The sequence below is a fragment of the Taudactylus pleione genome, unplaced genomic scaffold (genome assembly GCF_031769625.1).
Source record: "Taudactylus pleione unplaced genomic scaffold, aTauple2 ptg000098l, whole genome shotgun sequence".
Taxonomy (NCBI): domain Eukaryota; kingdom Metazoa; phylum Chordata; class Amphibia; order Anura; family Myobatrachidae; genus Taudactylus; species Taudactylus pleione.
Window position 1 is genome coordinate 2,180,185 of NW_028284500.1, and position 24,827 is coordinate 2,205,011.

Below are 24,827 nucleotides of genomic sequence, written 5' to 3' on the forward strand. Positions count from 1 at the left end.
CAGGGAGATAGCCAGGCTAGCAGTTGACTAAGGTCATGGCATCATGGTAGCTGCAAGAGATGGGTAGGCCCAGACCTCCGGCAAAGGTTGGCTTAGAAGTCAGGTCTTTGCTCAGATGGGGCTTTTTGTGGTACCACACAAACCAAGAACAGGAGGATTGGAGTGAGCGAAGCACACAAATGGGCACAGTATTGGCAATATTTGAAAGAGATACAGGACTCTCGAGAGAATATAAATTTTTACCACATTGATTTTGCCCGCTCAGGAAATGTGATGCTTTTGCCAGAGCAAGAGATCCTCGATAAGAGAAGGATAATAAGCATTATACAGTTGGGAATATGATTTGGTGATAGAGGAGACAGAGGTGTTACACAAATTGAAAGTCAAAATTAAGTTTGAGTCGTTTATTGAGGGGTTGGAGGGGTGGAAATGGGGTGCCTCTGATTTGGAGTTATTGAGTTTGTAGCCAGAGACCTGCCCAAATCGGATAACTCCCTAAATAGAATAGATTAGGGAGAGAGGTTTTGACTGTGTGAGAAGGACATTGTCCGTGAAAAGAGAGACTTTGTAGTGACAATCCTTGTCGGTAATGCCGGTGATGTCTGGGTTTGATCAGATTCGCAAGGCTAAGGGCTCAATATCCAAGGGGAATAAAGGGCAGCCTTGCCAAGTACCATTAGCAATAGTGAAATGATCAGAGTGCTTTCCACCAGCCAGGACAGAGGCAAAAGGGTTATGATAAAGAGCCAGCATGGCTTGTAGAAAAATACCCTGTAAAGCCAAATTTCACTGAGTAGTATGAATTTGATTCTGTGTTGGGCAGGGAGCCAGTGAAGTGACTTGTAGAGGGGGCAGCAGTGAAGTGACGAGCCAGAAAAATGAGGTGGGCAGCACAGTAATGGATAGGTTGAAGAGGAGCAGGGTTGGAGTTGGGAAGGCCAGATAGGTCTAGGTTACAGTAGTCAAGGTGAGAGATGAGCAGAGCTTGAATAAGAATGTTGGTAGCATACAGGGTGAGAAAGGGCAAGATCTTTCAGTATTATAGAGGTGTAAACAGCAGGGTTGGGAGAGTGACTGGATATGTGGAGGTGGGGCCAAGTAAGGGAAAAGCAGAGTCTGGATGATACCGTAACAACGGACTTGGGACCTGATGCAGCAAGGATCGCAGTAGCAAAGATGCACGTAATCGGTCGATAGATTCGCATTGCGCATGCATCTCAGTGCGCGTGTGTAAACTAGCAATTGCGTTAGGAAATGCGCTTGCAGAGGCAAAGCAGATCCACAGCATATTGATTGACAGGAAGTGCCGTTTGTGGGTGGTGATGGGTGGGGGGTGTCGGGCGAACAAAGGCCTGCCAGTGCGTTGGGATGGTGTTGCAGGGGCGTGCATTAATTATCTACTGCAATACCATACGCGGCCTGAGGCCTCATAGCGTGTGCTGAAGTTAGCAATTCCTGAGTGAGGTCTGACCTGCCTTACCTGTGCCTATGGGTCCGAAGTTACCGATAATTTCACTATGTTGCCCAAGTATACGTATGTGTGTAAGGGGAAGTTGGCGTCCTTATGGTAATCTGTGATCGCAATGCGATTGCAAACATTTGCATTTCACCACTAATAATAGCAACTGTGGTGCGTGCGTTCTAGCAGAATAGCGATCCTTGCAGAATCAGGTCCTTGGTAAACAGAGGCGAGGGAGAGGTTATCAATAGATAGTGTATATATAGTGTAAGAGGCCGGACACATGTAAGGGAAGGATGGTACAAATGACAAAGCTGGTGTTGCCTGTAGCAATAAATCGCATTCTGACTTTTATTTAGTAAAATTTGTAAAGTGAAAGCAAATATTTAATTTGCCATTCTGGAAAAAAATCTAACTTTTTTCTTTGTACCATTTATCAGAAATGTCCTCAATTGTACAGCCATGGCCAAATTTTTGAGAATGACACAAGTATTGGTTTGCACAAAGTTTACTGCTTCAGTGATTTTAGACCTGTTTGTCAGATGTTACTATGGTATACTGAAGTACAATTACAAGCACCCTGGCATGCTGTCACTCAACTTCTGGGCCACATACTGACTGATGGCCGCCCATTCTTGTCTAATCAATGCTTAGAGTGTGTCAGAATTTGTGGGTTTTTGTTTGTCCTCCCGCCTCTTGAGGATTGACCACAACTTCTCAATGGGATTAAGGTCTGGAGAGTTTCCTGGCCATGGACCCAACATTTTGATGTTTTGTTCCCCGAGCCACTTAGTTATCACTTTTGCCTTATGGCAAGGTGCTTCATCATGCTGGAAAAGGCATTGTTCGTCACCAAACTGTGCTTGGATGGTTGGGAGAAGTTGCTCTTTGAGGATGTTTTGGTACCAGTCTTTATTCATGGCTGTGTTCTTAGGCAAAATTGTGAGTGAGCCCACTCCCTTGGCTGAGATTCAACCCCACACATGAATGGTCTCAGGATGCTTTACTGTGGGCATGGCACAAGTGGACAACAAAAACCCACAAATTCTGACAAACTCCAAGCATTGATTAGGTAAGAATGAGCGGCCATCAGTCAGTATGTGGCCCAGAAGGTGAGTGACAGCATGCCAGGGCGAATTGCAGAGGTCTTAGAAAAGAAGGGTCAACACTGCAAATATTGACTCTTTGCATAAACTTAATGTAATTGTCAATAAAAGGCTCTGACACTTATGAAAAGCTTGTACTTCAGTATACCATAGTAACATCTGACAAACAGGTCTAAAAACTCTGAGCAGCAGACTTTGTGACAACCAATACTTGTGTCATTCTCAAAACTATTGGCCATGGCTGTATGTATGTAAAAATCTGTTACACTTCCTATGCACATTTCCATGCACCTGACCCTAAAATGTACGTTGTTCCTTTCTTTTCTTATAGGGCACAAGGTACTATGTTCAAGTTTCTGCATACAACATGAAAGGATGGGGACCCCCAGAGACTTCACTTCCAGCTTTTGCCATCCCATCTAGTAAGTACAGTATACAGAATAGTCACTGGCACAGTGCTGGTGCCTCTGGTACAAGCCACAAAATGTGCTAAATATGATTAGATAAAATGCAGACAACCAGCACATGGCGATATACAGCCATTAGCCTTTATGTGCTTTGTGTATGTAACATCCTATTCCAGCCCGTCAGCGGTTTTCACCAGAGAGATTCAGTCAGTGGGCAGATCCCATGTATGCTCCATTATTCTGTTTATTTCTGTATGCATTACCTATATATTATATCTGTATAAAAGAATGAGGTGGACGAATGGGACAAGTGAAATCCCAAATGACTACTCTGAAATTTCCCCAACTCACAATAACGTTAACATTTACCACCACCACCACCTTCTCTGAAATCTTAAGCTGGGTACAATGCAATGGTAAGACCCAGCGATAAAACGATACAACGCGCTCGCCGTACAGACTGCATGACCCGTTGTACGACAGCACGATCTGTGGTTACATGCTGCATGGTTCCATATCATTACATTGCATCCTTCCATCTGCCGTGCAGCACATCAGATGGGCCGATGCCATGTACAACCGTTACACTAGACGATGTGTACGATATATCGTCCTGCACGGCAGATGGGACGATGCCATGTACAACCGTTACACTAGACGATGTGTACGATATATCGGTCTGCACGGCAGATGGGACGATGCAATGAATGACACTGTTCAGTTACGTGTGGCATGTAACCATACATCGCGCAGGCAATATGCGGATACTTGCAGTGTGTGCGCGATGTATCGTTACATCGCAGCGTTCCGTCGCTGGGTCCCACCTTCATGGCGTGTACCCAGCTTTATCCTTGACCCTGAAGCTGAACAAAGTGAAGTCACGGGGGGTTCGTCTCTATGGGCTCTTTGGTAAAGTGAACCTACATACTGCACCAGTGGCTGCAGCCATATTGTTGAACATTTATGAGGATGCAGCCGCTCCATTCCCTGGCTGTAAATTGATAAGCAGCATCTTATGCAGACTGACTGTGAGCCTCTGGGCAGCATTCTCATTAGTATTATCTGCTACTTTCTACACCTGCTTACTCTATACAGGAGGCATTGGTGATTTATAACGTGATAGTGATTTAGCCCAGGGGTAGCCAACCTCCGTCCTCAAGAGCTACTAACAGTTCATGTTTTCCAGACCACCTAGCAGGTGCACAGGTGTAGTCATTACTCATTGACACGTGAATCACTTGTGATTCTGTGAGAAGACCTGGAAAACATGCACTGTTGGTAGCTCTCGAGAACCAGGGTTGGCTGGTAACATAACATAACATTTTCTTCATCTTTTTTAACCTCTTTTTCCTAGAAATGGAAACTTAGAGAGATGACACCAAGTTGAAAAGTGTTTGTAATTTGTGTCCAATCATTGGGCCTTATTTAGAGCTGACGCATTTTGCACACTGAAGCTATACGTAAATATTCTATCTAAAAAACAGAGTACTTACTGTACCGGTGTATGTTGGGGCCAAAACATTATTTGTGTACCAGGCATTTACATGTGTATTCTTATGCCCAACAGTAGTCTATAGATGCGGCTACACAGAGGGCCTGATTCAGAGCCGGACGCTATTTGCGGACGGTCGTTCCAATAAAGGGGCCGGCTATTTAAATTGAGCGCTCGCTCTTTGCAGTTTGTTGACGCCTCTATGTCTGAGCGAGTGAACGAAAAATGCGATCGCTATTTTGTAAAGACGCCCCTTTGCCGTTCGCATCACACGTCATCTCTGGTATTTATTAGATTAATCGGGAACATCGAAAGGCATCTGAACTGATCGCAGTGCTTGTGGTAGGTTTTTCCTACCGCTATCACTGCGAGCAGTTCAGGCTAAAAGACAACCAAGTGACGTGGTCGATGACGCTCCTTTACTAATTATGAACTCCCATTAAACGCCCTTTTGACCGTTTGGCACGCCTGCGTTCGAATCTCCACTCCCCCGTTTTCAAGCACCTTCCCCTGTTACCACCCACAAACGCCTCATTCTGTCAATCAAATTAGCAGCCCCTCGCTGTTTTGCGAGCGTACGATTTCCGACCGCAATGACTGGTTTGCGCATGCGCATTACTACCCATATGCATGCGCAGTTGTGCGAACATCGCTCATAGCGAACGAGCGGCCGCTTACGAGCGGCTCTGAATCAGGCCCAGTGTTAGTAGGAACATGAAAGGTAGAACTCTTAAGGTGCGTACACACTAGACGATTTGCTCCATGGGCAGGGCTGTGCTCAGTTTCGTTAACAACACTGAGCACAAACACTGAACGATATCATGAACGATATCGTTCAGTGCCGGGCTCCCTCCCTCATTCCCAAACCTGCAACAGCCTGACAATATCGTCAGGTTGGCCTGCATGTTCGGGCGATAAACGACAAAGACCAACGACCAGCGGGAGTGCGCATCGTTGGTCGTTATCGTTCATCATTTTTGCACAAAAAATGAACAATATTTTGGACAACTGAACGATAACGATATTGTTATTGTTCCGTCGTCCAAAATATCGCCCAGTGTGTACGCACCTTTACATAGTATAGTGTAATAAAACATCATATAGATATATATAGAGAGAGAGAGAGAGAGAGAGAGAGAGAAGATTGTCGTAATGGAGTTAGCGATTTATGTGAAAGAGGCAAATATATTATTATTATTATTATTATTATTACCAGTTATTTATATAGCGCACACATATTCCGCAGCGCTTTACAGAGAGAATATTTGGCCATTCACATCAGTCCCTGCCCTAGTGGAGCTTACAATCTATATTCCCTATCACATGCTCACACACATACACACTAGGGGTAATTTTTTTTGTTGGGAGACAATTAACCTACCAGTATATTTTTGGAGTGTGGGAGGAAACCGGAGTACCCGGAGGAAACCCACGCAAGCACAGGGAGAATATACAAACTCCACACATATAGACACCTATATACATTACTTGCCCCTTTAACTACCAAATAAAATATACATAGCCAGGAGAATAGACGGATGACACACTTCCAAATAAAGTGCCCGCTTAGTAGTTATTGTTATTATTACCAGACAATAATACCCTAAACTATAGATAGCATTAAGAAGTCCAAAGATGGAGGGTTATAAAGCCGGGGGTTTCTCCATCTTGGCTTCAATAAAATTCAGGCGTGCCCTACGGTTGTGTGCTTTTCAAAACAGAGGGCCTGATTCAGACCCGCTTGCGAGCGCTATGGTGGCCCAGTGCGTATGCGCACGAAGGAGCCGGCTCCGTCGTGCGCATGCGCGAGACCCGGATAGCGACGGGCAATTTGTCGCTTCGAGTCTTCTACCAAAGGGGGTGTGCTGTCGATGTTGAGTGACAGCACGCCCCCTTTGGTGGACGGGCCGGGGGCGTGGCTGCCCAGATGGAGGCGTTCCCATGGGAACGCCTACCGTCTTGGGCCGGCCCCACTGACAAGTGATGTCAGTGGGAGTGCTTTCGGCTCTGTTAGAGCCGAAAGCTTTCTTGGGCTTGCGGCAACGAGACCCTACCACAAGGGTCTCGTCGCAGGCCCGATGGTCGCTATGGTCTTGACCATCGCGACCATCATCATGGCCGCTCACTGTAGCTGTGGGTGGTCACGCACAGCTATGCGAGCGGCCAGGAGGCCGTTCTGGAAAACCAGAAGGCCGGCCTTGATTCAGAGCGAGCGCTCTGTCAGAGCGTCCGGCTCTGAATCAGGCCCAGAATGCCTTATTACGTTACCCATAATATTCCTAAACATTCCATTCACAACAGAGCAAATAACTGATGTTGTATCATTGTATTTTTGAAAAACGACCTCTAGAATCCTGCTTGTTGCTGTTCTGTAAAGGTGGATTGATGCCAAAGCAAAAAATACAAAGTATTTCTTGTTGGTGTTTACTAGAAAAAATGCACATTTCCTTTTAGTTCACTTTTTACAGTTTCAATAAAAAAAAATCAAAAAACACTTTTTTGGGTCACTTAGGATTAATTTTTTCTTTATCGTAACAGGAGGTATAAGCAAATGAATGGTATTTTCTGAAAATTCAATTGAGTGATACAATTTGTGTGGTTACTGCATAAACACAGCGCTGATATTCATGTTGGAATCGCACAGTCCTAAAAGTGCCCAAATTGACTCAGCTTAAGAGGGAGGAAAGCCTCAACGGCAAAGGAGATAATGGACTCACTAGTGCATAAATGTATAATACATAAAACATGCGAAACTAATGTCATTGCTTTGTTCCCAGACTGGCGTGAGTATGACGCTCGGGCACCAAGAAGACGAGGTCAGGCTGAAGCCCTGGATCTGCTGCTCAGCCAGGTGAAGACAGGTCATCAGCACTGTGTGTGCCATGGTAAGTCATGTATACTAACCTATATCAGTAAAACAGTGCGCTACTAGCGTTGTGATTATAGGATGAGTATTATCGCTGCTCTCTATATTCATCCTGACCCACTGGCTGTAACACATCAGCTGATAGGTTGCTTATAACACAGTCTCAGTGGGACAGTTTGTAGGCACCTGCGCTTGAACACAGTACTTACTCAGAAGCATAAGCGAATGTGTGCTGGTTCTGGCCCCAGCTGTAGATGAACCACTAAAATTGCATTCATGTTCCGTGACGTGTAGAGATCCAGTTTGGTTGTTCTCCCATTCCAGAGCCATTCAAGAACCAGCCTCAGAGCAGAAAACATTCAGTTTCCAAGAGCCTGAAACATCTCTTTCATCCAAGCAGCAAGTTTCTGAAAGGCCTCAAGAGGTACACGGAACTGGGCAGAGGAGCTTCAGCCGGGCCCCACTGCCTGTTTGATGGTAGCTGAATCTGTGCTGATCGGTCTGGGCTTCTACTGCAGAAAGTTATCACAAGCTGTAACCTCAGTCATGAAAACATTGGGTTGAGTAAAATAGAGATCTCTCCCCAGTGCAGAGTATAATGATTGCTGGCGAGGAATTTGCAAAACAATGTATACTTTTAAGTGTTATGTTCATTCTTTCAATACATATTCATTTAGCGAGCTTCAGCACACCAGACCAGACTGGGCCGTAAATAGGGGCGTGGAAGCCGCGCCATCACACAGGGGGCGGCACCATCGCTGCCCCTTGGCACCGCCACTTGGCTTGGAGGCTGCCTGGAAGGGCATCCCGCAGCCAATAACGTTACTGCAGAGCCGTCCGGAGAGCAGCCTGTGGAGCTGTCTGGAGCACTCTAAGCACGCTCCGGGCAGTGCTGTACTCCCTTGAGCCAGCGGCCCCGTTTCCTGGTCGCGGCATCATGACATCACAGGTTTTGGGGGCGGGTACCGGCACAGGACGCACCTCCGCCCTGTTACGGCACAGAGACTAATGTACCAAACCTTCTAAAGAGTGGAAAAGTGAACAAGTGGAGAAGTTGTCCACAGCAACCAATTAGCTTTGAGGTAGCATTTATCAAGTACATTCTATAAAATTATAATTAGAAATTGATTGGTTGCTATGGGAACTTTTCTACTTCTTCCCTTTTCCATTCTTTAGAAGGTTTGATACATTAGTCTCTGTGCTGTAACAGGGCGGAGGTGTGATCCATTTCTCCCCAGGGCTTGTGGAATATCAGCACTTGTTATAGACGACATCAGTTTAGAAGCAGGTTTAGAAAGTTGCACAGTCATGTTTTCTCCTAAGATCAAAGAGAAATTAATGCACCTGTGCGCTGTGAAACATTTATAATGAAGAGAGACGAGTTGCATTTTCCATATAAAAGTAGCTAAATATAAATATCTCCACATCTGTTGTTTACACATTATAAATTCAAATGGGAAGCTCCTTTCCCGCACACCTCAAATAGAAATGTCAAGTAATTCATTCATTTAAATTAATCATTAAGCGTAAACAGCTGGATGGGTCAAAATGCAACCAACCAATGAGAAGTGGCTGATAGTCATCATCATTGCGTATTCTTACACGAGCCCTCCGGGACATGGCTTCTGACTCGTAACTGGGGAAGAGCCCACAACTAATTGTGTTACAGTTATGCAAACATGTCTTTATTGTATTTGACTTGTTTACCCCTTTTCCGTCTTTCCAAGGGTAAGGGGACAAAAGCCAATGATATGTCAAATGATATATAGATGGAAATATGCATACGCATTTTTAGTGGGGTTCCAATAAATAGATCTACAGTAAAAAACTTGACAGTGGCTAGGTAGACACCAACTGGTAGACAGGCAGTAGGTCGACAGGTACAAAAGATCGACAGGTACAAAAGTTCAACATGGATAAAGATGAACAGATACAAAAGGTCGACATTGGAATGGTCGACACAGAAATGGTCAACACTTTTTTTTAAGGGTTAGGCATTTACTGTAGGGTTAGATTCTAGAAGGGACAGTTAGGGTTAGTCACTTAAAAGGTCGACACGCAATAGGTTGACACCAGATGGTCAAGTCAATAGGTCGACAGGGACAAAAACACACAAAGTCAACATGGTTGTAGGATAAGAGGTACAAATGGTCGACACATGAATGATGTTTTTTTTTTTGGTTAGGCACTTACAGAAGGGTTAGGGATAGGCACTATGAGGGATGGTTAAGGTGAGGCACTTACCCCGACGGTTAGGGTTAGGCACTTACCAGAGGGTTTGGCTTAGGCACTATGAGGGATGGTTAAGGTGAGGCACTTACCCCGACGGTTAAGGTTAGGCACTTACCCCGACGGTTAGGATTAGGCACTTACCCAGACGGTTAGGGTTAGGCACTTACCGAAGGGTTAGGGTTAGGCACTATGAGGGATGGTTACGGTGAGGCACTACCCCGACGGTTAGGGTTAGGCACTCACCCTGACGGTTAGGATTAGGCACTTAACGGAGGGTTAGGGTTAGGCACTATGAGGGATGGTTAAGGTGAGGCACTTACCCCGACGGTTAGGGTTAGGCACTTACCCCGACGGTTAGGGTTAGGCACTTACCAGAGGGTTAGGGTTAGCCACTAGGAGGGATGTTTAAGGTGAGGCACTTACCCTGACGGTTAGGATGAGGCACTTACCCTGGCGGTTAGGGTTAGACACGAGTAGGGAGGGTTAGGGTTAGGCACCAAGGGGGGGTTAGGGTGAAGATTAGGGTTAGAAAAACACGTGTCGACCATTTTTGGAACTATCAACCCTTTTACAATGTCGACCTTTTGTGCCTGTCAATCTTCATCAATGTCAACCTTTTGTGCCTGTCTACCAGTTGGTGTCTACCTAGCCACTGTCGACCTTGTTACTGTAGATCTTTTAATCCACACCCTTTTTAGTGAGCATTCGCAGTATGAAATGCATGTGAAAATTCCCGTACATTCAACTCGAAATGAGCCCAATTATTTATGTAATTACATACAGATCAGCAACAATAAATCAGGGCGAAGGGCGTAACCTCTCACTCCCAAATTGCCGAGATCATACTGCTTCTTGTACAATGTAATTTGATGGAAGGGCTACACAGTAGAGTGAACAGCGAGATCGGCTTGCCTTGTGAGCGGCTCTCAGCACCTGACCTGTAATACAATCATGCTTCACCTTTACCTACACATCCATGCTGTACATGATGACACAGTCACCTCATATGGTATATCACAGTGGTTCTCAAACTCGGTCCTCAGGACCCCACACGGGTCATGTTTTGCAGGTCACCCAGCAGGTGCACAGGTGCATTCAGTACTTACTGACACATTTTATAACATTCACAGGTGGAGCTAATTATTCCACTTGCGTTTCTGTGCGGAGACCTGGAAAACATGCACTGTTTGGGGTCCTGAGGACCAAGTTTCAGAACCTATGGTATATCACATCCCAGGAATGTATCCCTAGTTTTGCTAACGTTGGTGTTTCCAGAATCATTAAACGCCACAATGTAGATTATAGCCACAATACAGAGACATGCATTGCTGAGATACTTGTAGGACATCACTATCAAAGCAAAAAAGTAGATTTTTTTTTCATTATTTTTTATCTGAGTTCATCTGCATTGTACACACAGGAGCAACTATTATAATTACCATTAAAGTCAGAGTATTTGTTTGCTTTACAGGTTGTCAGGGCTTTTGCATCAAACTAAATTGTCCATTGATGTTTTCAGGGGCCTCTATCTTGCCTCAATATTTTATAAGGATGACAACATCCTAGTAACTCATGAGGACCAGATACCGGTGGTAGAGATAGACGACTCTTACTCCTGTCTCCTGATGCAGGACTTCCTGTGGTTTACTAAGGTAAGATCCACAAAATCACATCACGCTGACTGCACCAATGTACAGGCTGATTGCGTCGGGCAGCATACCAGCCATCACAGTGGGTAGGGTTACCAGATTATCTGTGTAAACCCTGACAGATAAAGATGGAGTGGCTTGCTTTTAGACAAGACTAGCAATCAGGCACCAGCCACGGAGGAACAATCGTTATACCTACCTCTATACGAGTCACACTCACATATAATTATATACTGGTCTACTCAGGAGGGGGTGCAATATGGTGTTCATCTTAATGTTATATCTAATATCTAAGTGCCCAATTATTGCTTCTCCCTATAATCTGACCAATCTGTAAGTGAAAGGGTGGGATCCGAATTTCCAAAGAAAAAAACATTCTGCGGGTTGTGCTAAACAGCAGATTGCCAGAGGTAGACAGAGTGAATGGGTTTCTCATTAGATTCTAAGGGGTAAATTTACTAAAGTGAGCGTTTTTAGAAGTGAGTTTTAAAAGTGATGTTGCCCATAGCAACCAATCAGATTCTACTTAACATTTAACTAGTACCTTCTAGAAGATAATAGCTAGAATCTGATTGGTTGCTATGGGCAACATCACTTTTAAAACTCACTTCTAAAAACTGTCACTTTAGTAAATTTACCCCATAGTATGTTTTTAGAGTGTGCAGTTCAGGAAGGGAGATTGCCCACAACAGTCTGCATTGTAGTTCAATCACAGGCGTCTCATAATCTTGAATATGTAATTTGTACCTCACTAAAAGGAACTCCTGCTGCTTTCTATGTCACACGTCAGGTATCATGCATGTGGGACGAGATCCTGTGGCTGCGGCAATGTGTCACCGTGTCACAGTCCTCCTGTTCTTGCATTCTGCAAACCCGCTTCAAGATGCTGCTAGCTGTATCCCAAATGCAGGTATGCCCTGTGATTCCTCTGTATATATCCCAATACCATGTCCATATTGTTATCACTGTAACTATCAGCTGATGAGCTCTACAGATTACAGTTATCCTAGTTACCCTAGTTACCTTGTGTCCTGAATGTTGTCACCTACAATTTTTAAGCCTGACACTTACACATAGTAGAAGCATGCTGAACCATGTAGGACAATGCTCCCAGGCTACCACTGATGAGAAGCAGCGTGATGCTAATCGCACAGCCTGACATCCCCCAGCTCTAAAAGATAAGACCTGACTGGGCAGAGGAGGGAAAGCCCTATAAATCGTTCTCACAAATTAGCCAGTTCCCCATAGTTAGCCTGAGAGGAATTTAAATGCGTGTGTAATTTATATTCCTGGGCATCCAACGCTTAGTGTAGGCACTCGCTCAGTCTGTGTTTTAGGTGCCCCCCAAAACCTTGACTCTCTAGGCCACAGGTTCTCAAACTCTGTCCTCTGGACCCCAAACAGTGCATGTTTTTAAGGTCTCCTCACAGAAGCGCAAGTGAAATAATTAGCTCCACCTGTGATTCTATTAAAATGTGTCAGTGAGTAATAAGCACACCTGTGCTCCTGCTGGGTGACCTGGAAAACATGAACTGTGTGGGATCCTGAGGACCGAATTTGAGAACCTCTGCTCTAGGCGACAGCCTTAGGGCCTGATTCAGCAAGGAACGCAGTTGCTAATACACACGCAATTGGTCGATTAATTCGCACTGCGCATGCATCTCAGTGCACGTGCGCAAACTAGCAATTGCGATGGAAACTGCATCTGCAGAGACTAGGCAGACCCAGCGCAGAGTGATTGACAGGAAGTGCCGTTTGTGGGTGGTGACGGGGGGTGGTCGGGCGAACGCAGACGTACCAGTGCGTCTCAACGTCATTGCAGGGGCGTGCATAAATTAGCTACTGCAAAACCATACGCAGCCTGAGGCCTCATAACGTGTGCTGAAGTTAGCAATTCCTGAGTGAGGTCTGACCTGCCTCGACTGTGCGTATGGGTCCGATGCTACTCAATGTTACCGATTATTTCGCTATGTTGCCCAAGTATACGTATGTGTGTAAGGGGAAGTGGGCGTCCTTATGTTAGGCTGCGATCGCAATACGAATACGAACATTTGCATTTCACCGCTGATCATAGCAACTGCGTAGCGTGCGTTCTAGCAGAATAGCGATCCTTGCTGAATCAAGTCCTTAGTTCGACTAGTGTTCATGCCGGTTCACAATGCCTCCATGACATCACTGCTTACTAGTTCTCAGAATGGGTGTAGTAGGTATTACCGCCGGCCGCGGTTCAAATCCCAACAGCGTAAGCCCGGCAGAGGTGAAGATCCCAAGCGCTAAATAAGGTAAGTATCGCTAACCTAATTCCCTACCCTAACCCTCCCTTACTTGCATGTGCACAGTTTTGGAGCACGTGTGCTGTGAAAACACACAAGCTACGATCCGCAAGCATGCATATGTCAAATCACGTCAAGTCCCTCTGTGGCTAAATACAGTAAGTGTCCTTTACTTGTACTTCCCCAGCGGAAATATAACTATATTGGAGTATGGCAGAAAGGCTGACTCTCTAACTGTGGCTGGGTATTTATAACAAATCAGAGGCCTGTCTCTACTGCTTATCACACCATTTCTCCCATTGTATACGCTACTATATTAACATACAAAATGTAATTTATAAAGAGATGCTTATGTTATATAGCCTGACTGTGCAGGCAATATGTCTGTAAATGAACGAATAAACCAATCAAATAAAGCAGCACTGTTCCCGTCCTGGGTTATTGTGTATATAAGTGTTGTAGTTACAGTGTGTCACTCTGATCGTTCTCCTCCTGAAATGTTCTTTCCTATTGCCAGGGCCTTCTCGGATTCCAGGACCTGGGGCAGGTTTTCTTTGAGCCCATTAAAGACAAGCAAGGGAACATTGTGATTGTGACTCTGAAGGAGGTGAAACTGAGCCAGACGTTGGAGAACGTACGCTGGATGCCGGTCTTCAAACTGCAGACTCACAGGAAGTCTGTCTCATCACCGGACGAGCCCAGCGCCCTGGACGTTCTGCTGATGACACTGCATGTGAGTTGACCTTCTCGGCTTTCAGTAGTTTGAGAAAGGAAGTGAGCGAGGTGTTTTATCTGCAGGAATGTGCAAGCAGTCCTTGTGCTCTGATGTGACCTGTCACTACACATGTTCCCCATAGCTCACAATGCACATTTTTATTCCTTCAAAGCCACAAATCCAGGGATACATTCATTGAGGAGAGAATTAAAAACCACTTGCAGATCAGTGTTTTTCAGTTCATCCTTATTCTACAGTATACAGAATGATATCATGTTATACCCGGGATAAAGACTACAAAATTAGTAAAGGTGCATACAAACACAACGATTTTTTGAACTTTTATCGATAAACGATATCGATTATCGTCCATCGTTGAAAAAATCATTCACTTTCGTTAAAACAAACGATTATCGTTCATGCGCGTTCACGTTTCTAGTTCAGTCAGACTGACCAACACAACGATTTTCATTAAGGGAACATGCAAAAATCGTTTGTAGGTCAAAAAAAATCATTCATTACATTTAGTAAATGAACGATTTTAGTAAACGATTTTCGTTCATTTTTCCCTTAAAAAAATGAACGAAAATCGTTTAATAAAATCATTCACTTACAAAATCGTTGTGTGTGTGTGTGTATGCAGCTTTATATTTATGTATTAACTTTTATTGCACAGCCAAATTCGGTCCTCAAGGCATCCAAACGGCTCAGGTTTTAAGGATATCCATGCTTAAGAACAGGTGATTTAATTAGTACCTCAGTCAGTGATTATACCCTCTGTGCACAAGCATGGATATCCTTAAAACTTGGGGATCAATCCAATTATACGCGATGTACTCGCGGATGTGATTCATTGCGACAACAGCCACACTTGACTACAGCCCGAATTTGCATAAAAGTGCTCGCAGCCCCATAGGGCACTGAGTAAAATGATGTGAATTCGGGCTCGGCGAGGGGTGCGAGATGCCTTGCCATTGCCCGTATTCTAATGCCGTGGCAACGGTAACTTGCACCCTTTGCAAGCAATTGGAGTAGCCCCTTGGACTGTTAGGTGCCTTGATGACCGAATTCGTGAAACCCTGCACTAGAAACATTGCATTGCAAGAGGCTGTCCCTACAATGTTTCTTGCTGGCTAAACCGGTATAAAAATTGCAAGAGGAAGACGTATATAGACGTAATGTCATTTACTGACGACAAAGTAGACGCGCAAGGCATTTCATTAATAGCAAATGTACTTACATGTTCAAATTGTGCGTCCATAGGTCAATGCCCAAATTCTGCACTTGGAAATTTCCCCTTTTGCATAAGAATATTAAAAGAAAAACAATATTTATGTGTAGACCCCAAAGATTGGGTAGGACCTGGCAATTTAGGGTTTGGCTACATTTACAAGGTCTCTCTGTTGTATATTGCAGGACAAGTTAGCGTACCACAGAAGAAGTAGCCAGGCCCTACCTCCTGGCCTGTATTTGGGTTATCTGAAGCTCTGCAGTGCAGTAGATCAGATCCGAGTGCTGGTGCCTGAGCGGTTACCCAACATCCTTTGCCATGTGAAAATTCGAGCCAATTCTAACGTGTCCAGGTGCGTTTTCCCGGCTCTAAATCTGCCATATTAAAAGTGCATATATATAAAACTGTTTTGCGGTGCTCTTCACAGTGATTGTAAGAGGGGCGGCACTTGGGCATCATGTCTGTGCATGTGATGTTATTTTTTAATAACAATATTTTTTAATTATTGTAATTTATTTAGTAATATAGCACCACTGTACCTTCTGTATGTAGAGGCCTGATTCTGAGTTGCACTTAACGCATTTGTAATTTCGTCTTCATTCAGTAATTTCCAGTCCTATGTGAACATCCGTCTTTATTCTAAGTCGGATGCATCTAAGTGACCACACCACACCCAGCCCTACAGCTGCGAGAGCAGTCGTTACAACTAAAAACGGCACTTATACCTACCCCTATTAGTGGCACTTACACCTACCCCTTGTAACAACACTTACACCTACCCCTAGTAACAACACTTACACCTACCCCTAGTAACGGCACTTACACCAACCCCATGTAATGGCAATTACACCTACCCCTAGTTACGGCACTTACACCTACCCCTAGTAATGCCACTTACACCTACCCCTAGTAACGGCACTTACACCTACCTCTAGTAATTGCAATTACACCTACCCCTGGTAATGGCATTTACACCTACCCCTAATAACAGCAATTACACCTACCCCTAGTAACGGCACTTACACCTACCCCTAGTAATGACAATTACACCTACCCCTGGTAACGGCAATTGCACCTACCCCTAGTAACGGCATTTACACCTACCCCTAGTAATGGCACTTACACCTTCCCCTAGTAACGGCACTTACACCTACCCCTAGTAACGGCACTTACACCTACCCCTAGTAACAGCACTTACACCTACCCCTAGTAACGGCAATCACACCTACCCCTAGTAACGGCAATCACACCTACCCCTAGTAGTGGCACTTACACCTACCCCTAGTAACAGCACTTACACCTACCCCTAGTAACGGCAATCACACCTACCCCTAGTAACGGCAATCACACCTACCCCTAGTAGTGGCACTTACACCTACCCCTAGTATCAGCACTTACACCTACCCCTAGTAACGGCAATCACACCTACCCCTAGTAACGGCAATCACACCTACCCCTAGTAGTGGCACTTACACCAACCCCTAGTAGCGACACTTACACCAACCCCAGTGCATACACTCAAATCAGAATAGGTTTTAATTTCCACTCTTATTAGCTGCTAGCTAGCCGGGCTGCAAAGGATTATATGGATTTGATTTAAAAAAAAAACAGCAACAAACAAAAAACATTTTTATTACATTCGTATGTAATCATCGTAGCTGTGAGGCAGTATACATCAGTCTTCAATGTATTTATTGCATGTGAGTGTAGTTTGAACCAATATATATTTTTTGGTGCTAATTATTCAGATTTACACTAATAAGTAAAGGCAGAGACAACAATCGTGTTCTTGTTCTGATAACCTGTATACCATGCTGAGCCCATTTTGTTAACCTGTATACCATGCTGAGCCCATTTTCTTAACCTGTATACCATGCTGAGCCCATTTTGTTAACCTGTATACCATGCTGAGCCCATTTTGTTAACCTGTATACCATGCTGAGCCCATTTTCTTAACCTGTATACCATGCTGAGCCCATTTTTTTAACCTGTATACCATGCTGAGCCCATTTTGTTAACCTGTATACCATGCTGAGCCCATTTTCTTAACCTGTATACCATGCTGAGCCCATTTTCTTAACCTGTATACCATGCTGAGCCCATTTTCTTAACCTGTATACCATGCTGAGCCCATTTTCTTAACCTGTACATAGGCAAACGCAGGGGGGGTTTCCGTCTGCCTAGAAACCCCCCTCCCCAGCACACATCATGACCACAATAGAAATAGTAATATAATAAAATGAAATGATTAGCAACACCTGTGGATCTTTTAAAATGTGTCAGCCAGTAATAAATATACCTGTGCACCAACTAGGAGATGTGGAAAACATGCACTGTTAGGGGTGCACTGCTGTAGACCATCAATAGGGTTAATTATTATTACTGTATAATAATACACTATCCAGTACATAAGGAGAACCAAAATGTACATATATGTCCAGGGCAGTGCTAGGTTCTTCTGCTGCTACCCCAGGCTCCCGGATGCTCCAATACTCTGAAATGATGCCCACATCTGAAAAAAAGCATTCTGCTCACACACAATGGACCTTATGCCGCATCTAATGGCTTACTGTGATCCCTGGTCCTGTATATGCTGGAATAATGCAACACAATATACTTTGTATGCTGCATATTAAAGCTGGATAAGTGCTAATTCTACCCCCTTCATGGACTGGCCACACTCGCTCTAAAATCAAGCATTTAGAAACCCCCCTCTAGAAATCCTGCGTTTGCCACTGCTGTATACCATGCTGAGCCCATTTTCTTAACCTGTATACCATGCTGAGCCCATTTTCTTAACCTGTATACCATGCTGAGCCCATTTTCTTAACCTGTATACCATGCTGAGCCCATTTTCTTAACCTGTATACCATGCTGAGCCCATTTTCTTAACCTGTATACCATGCTGAGCCCATTTTCTTAACCTGTATACCATGCTGAGCCAATTTTCTTAACCTGTATACCATGCTGAGCCCATTTTGTTAACCTGTATACCATGCTGAGCCCATTTTGTTAACCTGTATACCATGCTGAGCCCATTTTGTTAACCTGTATACCATGCTGAGCCCATTTTGTTAACCAGTATACCATGCTGAGCCCATTTTGTTAACCAGTATACCATGCTGAACTCCATGCCAGAGTCTAATGCACTTGCAATGGTCTATGCCATGTTCCCGGTGACTTCTCTATTGCGCATGCACAGATCTGGAAATTGGCGGAAGTGTCATTTTTCTGGTGATTTCTGCAGCGCCAATGCTGGAGAGCTAAGTATAAAATATGGGTCTAGGGTGTTTGCCTACACCCTGCATCCATTATAGATACATCCATGATTCTGAGCCCATTTTGGTGACCAGTATACCATGCTGAGCCCATTTTAGTGACGAATATACCATGCTGAGCCCATATTGGTGACCAGTATACCATGCTGAGCCCATTTTGGTGACAAATATACCACGCTGAGCCCATTTTGGTCACCAGTATACCATGCTGAGCCCATATTGGTGACCAGTTTACCATGCTGAGCCCATATTGGTGACCAGTATACCATGCTGAGCCCATATTGGTGACCAGTATACCATGCTGAGCCCATATTGGTGACCAGTATACCATGCTGAGCCCATATTGGTGACCAGTATACCATGCTGAGCCCATTTTGGTGACAAATATACCATGCTGAGCCCATTTTGGTGACCAGTATACCATGCTGAGCCCATATTGGTGACCGTACCATGCTGAACCCATTTTGGTGACAATTATACCATGCTGAGCCCATTTTGGTGACAATTATATCATGCTGAGCCCATTTTGGTGACAATTATATCATGCTGAGCCCATTTTGGTGACCAGTATACCATGCTGAGCCCATTTTGGTGACCAGTATACCATGCTGAGCCCATATTGGTGACCAGTTTACCATGCTGAGCCCATATTGGTGACCAGTATACCATGCTGAGCCCATATTGGTGACCAGTATACCATGCTGAGCCCATATTGGTGACCAGTATACCATGCTGAGCCCATTTTGGTGACAAATATACCATGCTGAGCCCATTTTGGTGACCAGTATACCATGCTGAGCCCATATTGGTGACCAGTGTACCATGCTGAACCCATTTTGGTGACAATTATACCATGCTGAGCCCATTTTGGTGACAATTATATCATGCTGAGCCCATTGTGGTGACCAGTATACCATGCTGAGCCCATTTTGGTGACAAATATGCCATGCTGAACCAATTTTGGTGACGAATATACCATGCCTAGCCCATTTTGGTGACGAATATACCATGCTGAGCCCATTTTGGTGACCAGTATACCATGCTGAGCCCATTGTGGTGACCAGTATACCATGCTGAACCCATTTTGGTGACCAGTATGCCATGCTGAGCCCATTGTGGTGACCAGTATACCATGCTGAGCCCATTTTGGTGACAGATATGCCATGCTGAACCCATTTTGGTGACGAATATACCATGCTGAGCCCATTGTGGGGACCAGTATACCATGCTGAGCCCATTTTGGTGATAAATATACCATGCTGAACCCATTTTGGTGACGAATATACCATGCTGAGCCCATTTTGGTGACCAGTATACCATACTGAGCTCATTTTGGTGACCAGTATACCATGCTGAGCCCATTTTGGTGACCAGTATACCATGCTGAGCTCATTTTGGTGACCAGTATACCATGCTGAGCTCATTTTGGTGACCAGTGTACCATGCTGAGCCCATATTGGTGACCAGTATGCCATGCTGAACCCATTTTGGTGACAATTATACCATGCTGAGCCCATTTTGGTGACAATTATATCATGCTGAGCCCATTTTGGTGACAATTATATCATGCTGAGCCCATTGTGGTGACCAGTATACCATGCTGAGCCCATTTTGGTGACAAATATGCCATGCTGAACCAATTTTGGTGACAATTATATCATGCTGAGCCCATTGTGGTGACCAGTATACCATGCTGAGCCCATTTTGGTGACCAGTATACCATGCTGAGCCCATTGTGGTGACCAGTATACCATGCTGAACCCATTTTGGTGACCAGTATGCCATGCTGAGCCCATTGTGGTGACCAGTATACCATGCTGAGCCCATTTTGGTGACAGATATGCCATGCTGAACCCATTTTGGTGACGAATATACCATGCTGAGCCCATTGTGGTGACCAGTATACCATGCTGAGCCCATTTTGGTGACAAATATACCATGCTGAGCCCATTTTGGTGACGAATATACCATGCTGAGCCCATTTTAGTGACCAGTATACCATGCTGAGCTCATTTTGGTGACCAGTATACCATGCTGAGCCCATTTTGGTGACGAATATACCATGCTGAGCCCATATTGGTGACCAGTATACCATGCTGAGCCCATTTTGGTGACAAATATACCATACTGAGCCCATTTTGGTGACAAATATACCATGCTGAACCCATTTTGGTGACGAATATACCATGCTGAGCCCATTTTGGTGACCAGTATACCATGCTGAGCCCATTTTGGTGACGAATATACCATGCTGAGCCCATATTGGTGACCAGTATACCATGCTGAGCCCATTTTGGTGACAAATATACCATGCTGAGCCCATTTTGGTGACCAGTATACCATGCTGAGCCCATATTGGTGACCAGTTTACCATGCTGAGCCCATATTGGTGACCAGTATACCATGCTGAGCCCATATTGGTGACCAGTATACCATGCTGAGCCCATATTGGTGACCAGTATACCATGCTGAGCCCATATTGGTGACCAGTATACCATGCTGAGCCCATTTTGGTGACAAATATACCATGCTGAGCCCATTTTGGTGACCAGTATACCATGCTGAGCCCATATTGGTGACCAGTGTACCATGCTGAACCCATTTTGGTGACAATTATACCATGCTGAGCCCATTTTGGTGACAATTATATCATGTTGAGCCCATTTTGGTGACAATTATATCATGCTGAGCCCATTTTGGTGACCAGTATACCATGCTGAGCCCATTTTGGTGACCAGTATACCATGCTGAGCCCATATTGGTGACCAGTTTACCATGCTGAGCCCATATTGGTGACCAGTATACCATGCTGAGCCCATATTGGTGACCAGTGTACCATGCTGAGCCCATATTGGTGACCAGTATACCATGCTGAGCCCATTTTGGTGACCAATATACCATGCTGAGCCCATTTTGGTGACCAGTATACCATGCTGAGCCCATATTGGTGACCAGTGTACCATGCTGAACCCATTTTGGTGACAATTATACCATGCTGAGTCCATTTTGGTGACAATTATATCATGCTGAGCCCATTTTGGTGACCAGTATACCATGCTGAGCCCATTTTGGTGACAGATATGCCATGCTGAACCCATTTTGGTGACGAATATACCATGCTGAGCCCATTGTGGTGACCAGTATACCATGCTGAGCCCATTTTGGTGACAAATATACCATGCTGAACCCATTTTGGTGACGAATATACCATGCTGAGCCCATTTTGGTGACCAGTATACCATGCTGAGCTCATTTTGGTGACCAGTATACCATGCTGAGCCCATTTTGGTGACGAATATACCATGCTGAGCCCATATTGGTGACCAGTATACCATGCTGAGCCCATTTTGGTGACAAATATACCATACTGAGCCCATTTTGGTGACAAATATTCCATGCTGAACTCATTTTGGTGACGAATATACCATGCTGATCCCATTTTGGTGACCAGTATACCATGCTGAGCTCATTTTGGTGACCAGTATACCATGCTGAGCCCATTTTGGTGACGAATATACCATGCTGAGCCCATATTGGTGACCAGTATACCATGCTGAGCCCATTTTGGTGACAAATATACCATGCTGAGCCCATTTTGGTGACCAGTATACCATGCTGAGCCCATATTGGTGACCAGTTTACCATGCTGAGCCCATATTGGTGACCAGTATACCATGCTGAGCCCATTTTGGTGACAAATATACCATGCTGAGCCCATTTTGGTGACCAGTATACCATGCTGAGCCCATATTGGTGACCAGTGTACCATGCTGAACCCATTTTGGTGACAATTATACCATGCTGAGCCCATTTTGGTGACAATTATATCATGCTGAGCCCATTTTGGTGACAATTATATCATGCTGAGCCCATTGTGGTGACCAGTATACCATGCTGAGCCCATTTTGGTGACAAATATGCCATGCTGAACCAATTTTGGTGACGAATATACCATGCCTAGCCCATTTTGGTGACGAATATACAATGCTGAGCCCATTTTGGTGACCAGTATACCATGCTGAGCCCATTGTGGTGACCAGTATACCATGCTGAGCCCATTTTGGTGACCTGTATGCCATGCTGAGCCCATTGTGGTGACCAGTATACCATGCTGAGCCCATTTTGGTGACAGATATGCCATGCTGAACCCATTTTGGTGACGAATATACCATGCTGAGCCCATTGTGGTGACCAGTATACCATGCTGAGTCCATTTTGGTGATAAATATGCTGAACCCATTTTGGTGACGAATATACCATGCTGAGCCCATTTTGGTGACCAGTATACCATACTGAGCTCATTTTGGTGACCAGTATACCATGCTGAGCCCATTTTGGTGACCAGTATACCATGCTGAGCTCATTTTGGTGACCAGTATACCATGCTGAGCTCATTTTGGTGACCAGTGTACCATGCTGAGCCCATATTGGTGACCAGTATGCCATGCTGAACCCATTTTGGTGACGAATATACCATGCTGAGCCCATTTTGGTGACCAGTATACCATGCTGAGCCCATATTGGTGACCAGTGTACCATGCTGAACCCATTTTGGTGACAATTATACCATGCTGAGCCCATTTTGGTGACAATTATATCATGCTGAGCCCATTTTGGTGACAATTATATCATGCTGAGCCCATTGTGGAGACCAGTATACCATGCTGAGCCCATTTTGGTGACAAATATGCCATGCTGAACCAATTTTGGTGACGAATATACCATGCTGAGCCCATTTTGGTGACGAATATACCATGCTGAGCCCATTTTGGTGACCAGTATACCATGCTGAGCCCATTGTGGTGACCAGTATACCATGCTGAACCCATTTTGGTGACCAGTATGCCATGCTGAGCCCCTTGTGGTGACCAGTATACCATGCTGAGCCCATTTTGGTGACAGATATGCCATGCTGAACCCATTTTGGTGACGAATATACTATGCTGAGCCCATTGTGGTGACCAGTATACCATGCTGAGCCCATTTTGGTGACAAATATACCATGCTGAACCCATTTTGGTGACGAATATACCATGCTGAGCCCATTTTGGTGACCAGTATACCATGCTGAGCTCATTTTGCTGACCAGTATACCATGCTGAGCCCATTTTGGTGACGAATATACCATGCTGAGCCCATATTGGTGACCAGTATACCATGCTGAGCCCATTTTTGTGACAAATATACCATGCTGAGCCCATTTTGGTGACCAGTATACCATGCTGAGCCCATATTGGTGACCAGTTTACCATGCTGAGCCCATATTGGTGACCAGTATACCATGCTGAGCCCATATTGGTGACCAGTATACCATGCTGAGCCCATATTGGTGACCAGTATACCATGCTGAGCCCATTTTGGTGACAAATATACCATGCTGAGCCCATTTTGGTGACCAGTATACCATGCTGAGCCCATATTGGTGACCAGTGTACCATGCTGAACCCATTTTGGTGACAATTATACCATGCTGAGCCCATTTTGGTGACAATTATATCATGCTGAGCCCATTTTGGTGACAAATATATCATGCTGAGCCCATTGTGGAGACCAGTATACCATGCTGAGCCCATTTTGGTGACAAATATGCCATGCTGAACCAATTTTGGTGACGAATATACCATGCCTAGCCCATTTTGGTGACGAATATACCATGCTGAGCCCATTTTGGTGACCAGTATACCATGCTGAGCCCATTGTGGTTACCAGTATACCATGCTGAACCCATTTTGGTGACCAGTATGCTATGCTGAGCCCATTGTGGTGACCAGTATACCATGCTGAGCCCATTTTGTGACAGATATGCCATGCTGAACCCATTTTGGTGACGAATATACCATGCTGAGCCCATTGTGGTGACCAGTATACCATGCTGAGCCCATTTTGGTGATAAATATACCATGCTGAATCCATTTTGGTGACGAATATACCATGCTGAGCCCATTTTGGTGACCAGTATACCATACTGAGCTCATTTTGGTGACCAGTATACCATGCTGAGCCCATTTTGGTGACCAGTATACCATGCTGAGCTCATTTTGGTGACTAGTATACCATGCTGAGCTCATTTTGGTGCCCAGTGTACCATGCTGAGCCCATATTGGTGACCAGTATGCCAT

At 44.8% G+C, this 24,827-nt stretch overlaps 1 protein-coding gene across 10 annotated transcripts in view; it reads left to right on the forward strand.

The window, feature by feature from the left end:
- Positions 1-24,827, forward strand: part of LOC148526422 (ankyrin repeat and fibronectin type-III domain-containing protein 1-like) — a 493,356-nt gene that overhangs the window by 435,167 nt on the left and 33,362 nt on the right. For all 10 annotated transcript variants that reach the window (XM_088470360.1, XM_088470359.1, XM_088470361.1 and 7 more), the window contains 7 exons: positions 2,897-2,987; positions 7,242-7,349; positions 7,655-7,754; positions 11,082-11,214; positions 12,002-12,121; positions 14,002-14,217; positions 15,616-15,782. In XM_088470360.1, the coding sequence (XP_088326486.1) occupies positions 2,897-2,987; positions 7,242-7,349; positions 7,655-7,754; positions 11,082-11,214; positions 12,002-12,121; positions 14,002-14,217; positions 15,616-15,782 (935 nt within the window). The remainder of the gene's footprint in view (positions 1-2,896; positions 2,988-7,241; positions 7,350-7,654; positions 7,755-11,081; positions 11,215-12,001; positions 12,122-14,001; positions 14,218-15,615; positions 15,783-24,827) is intronic.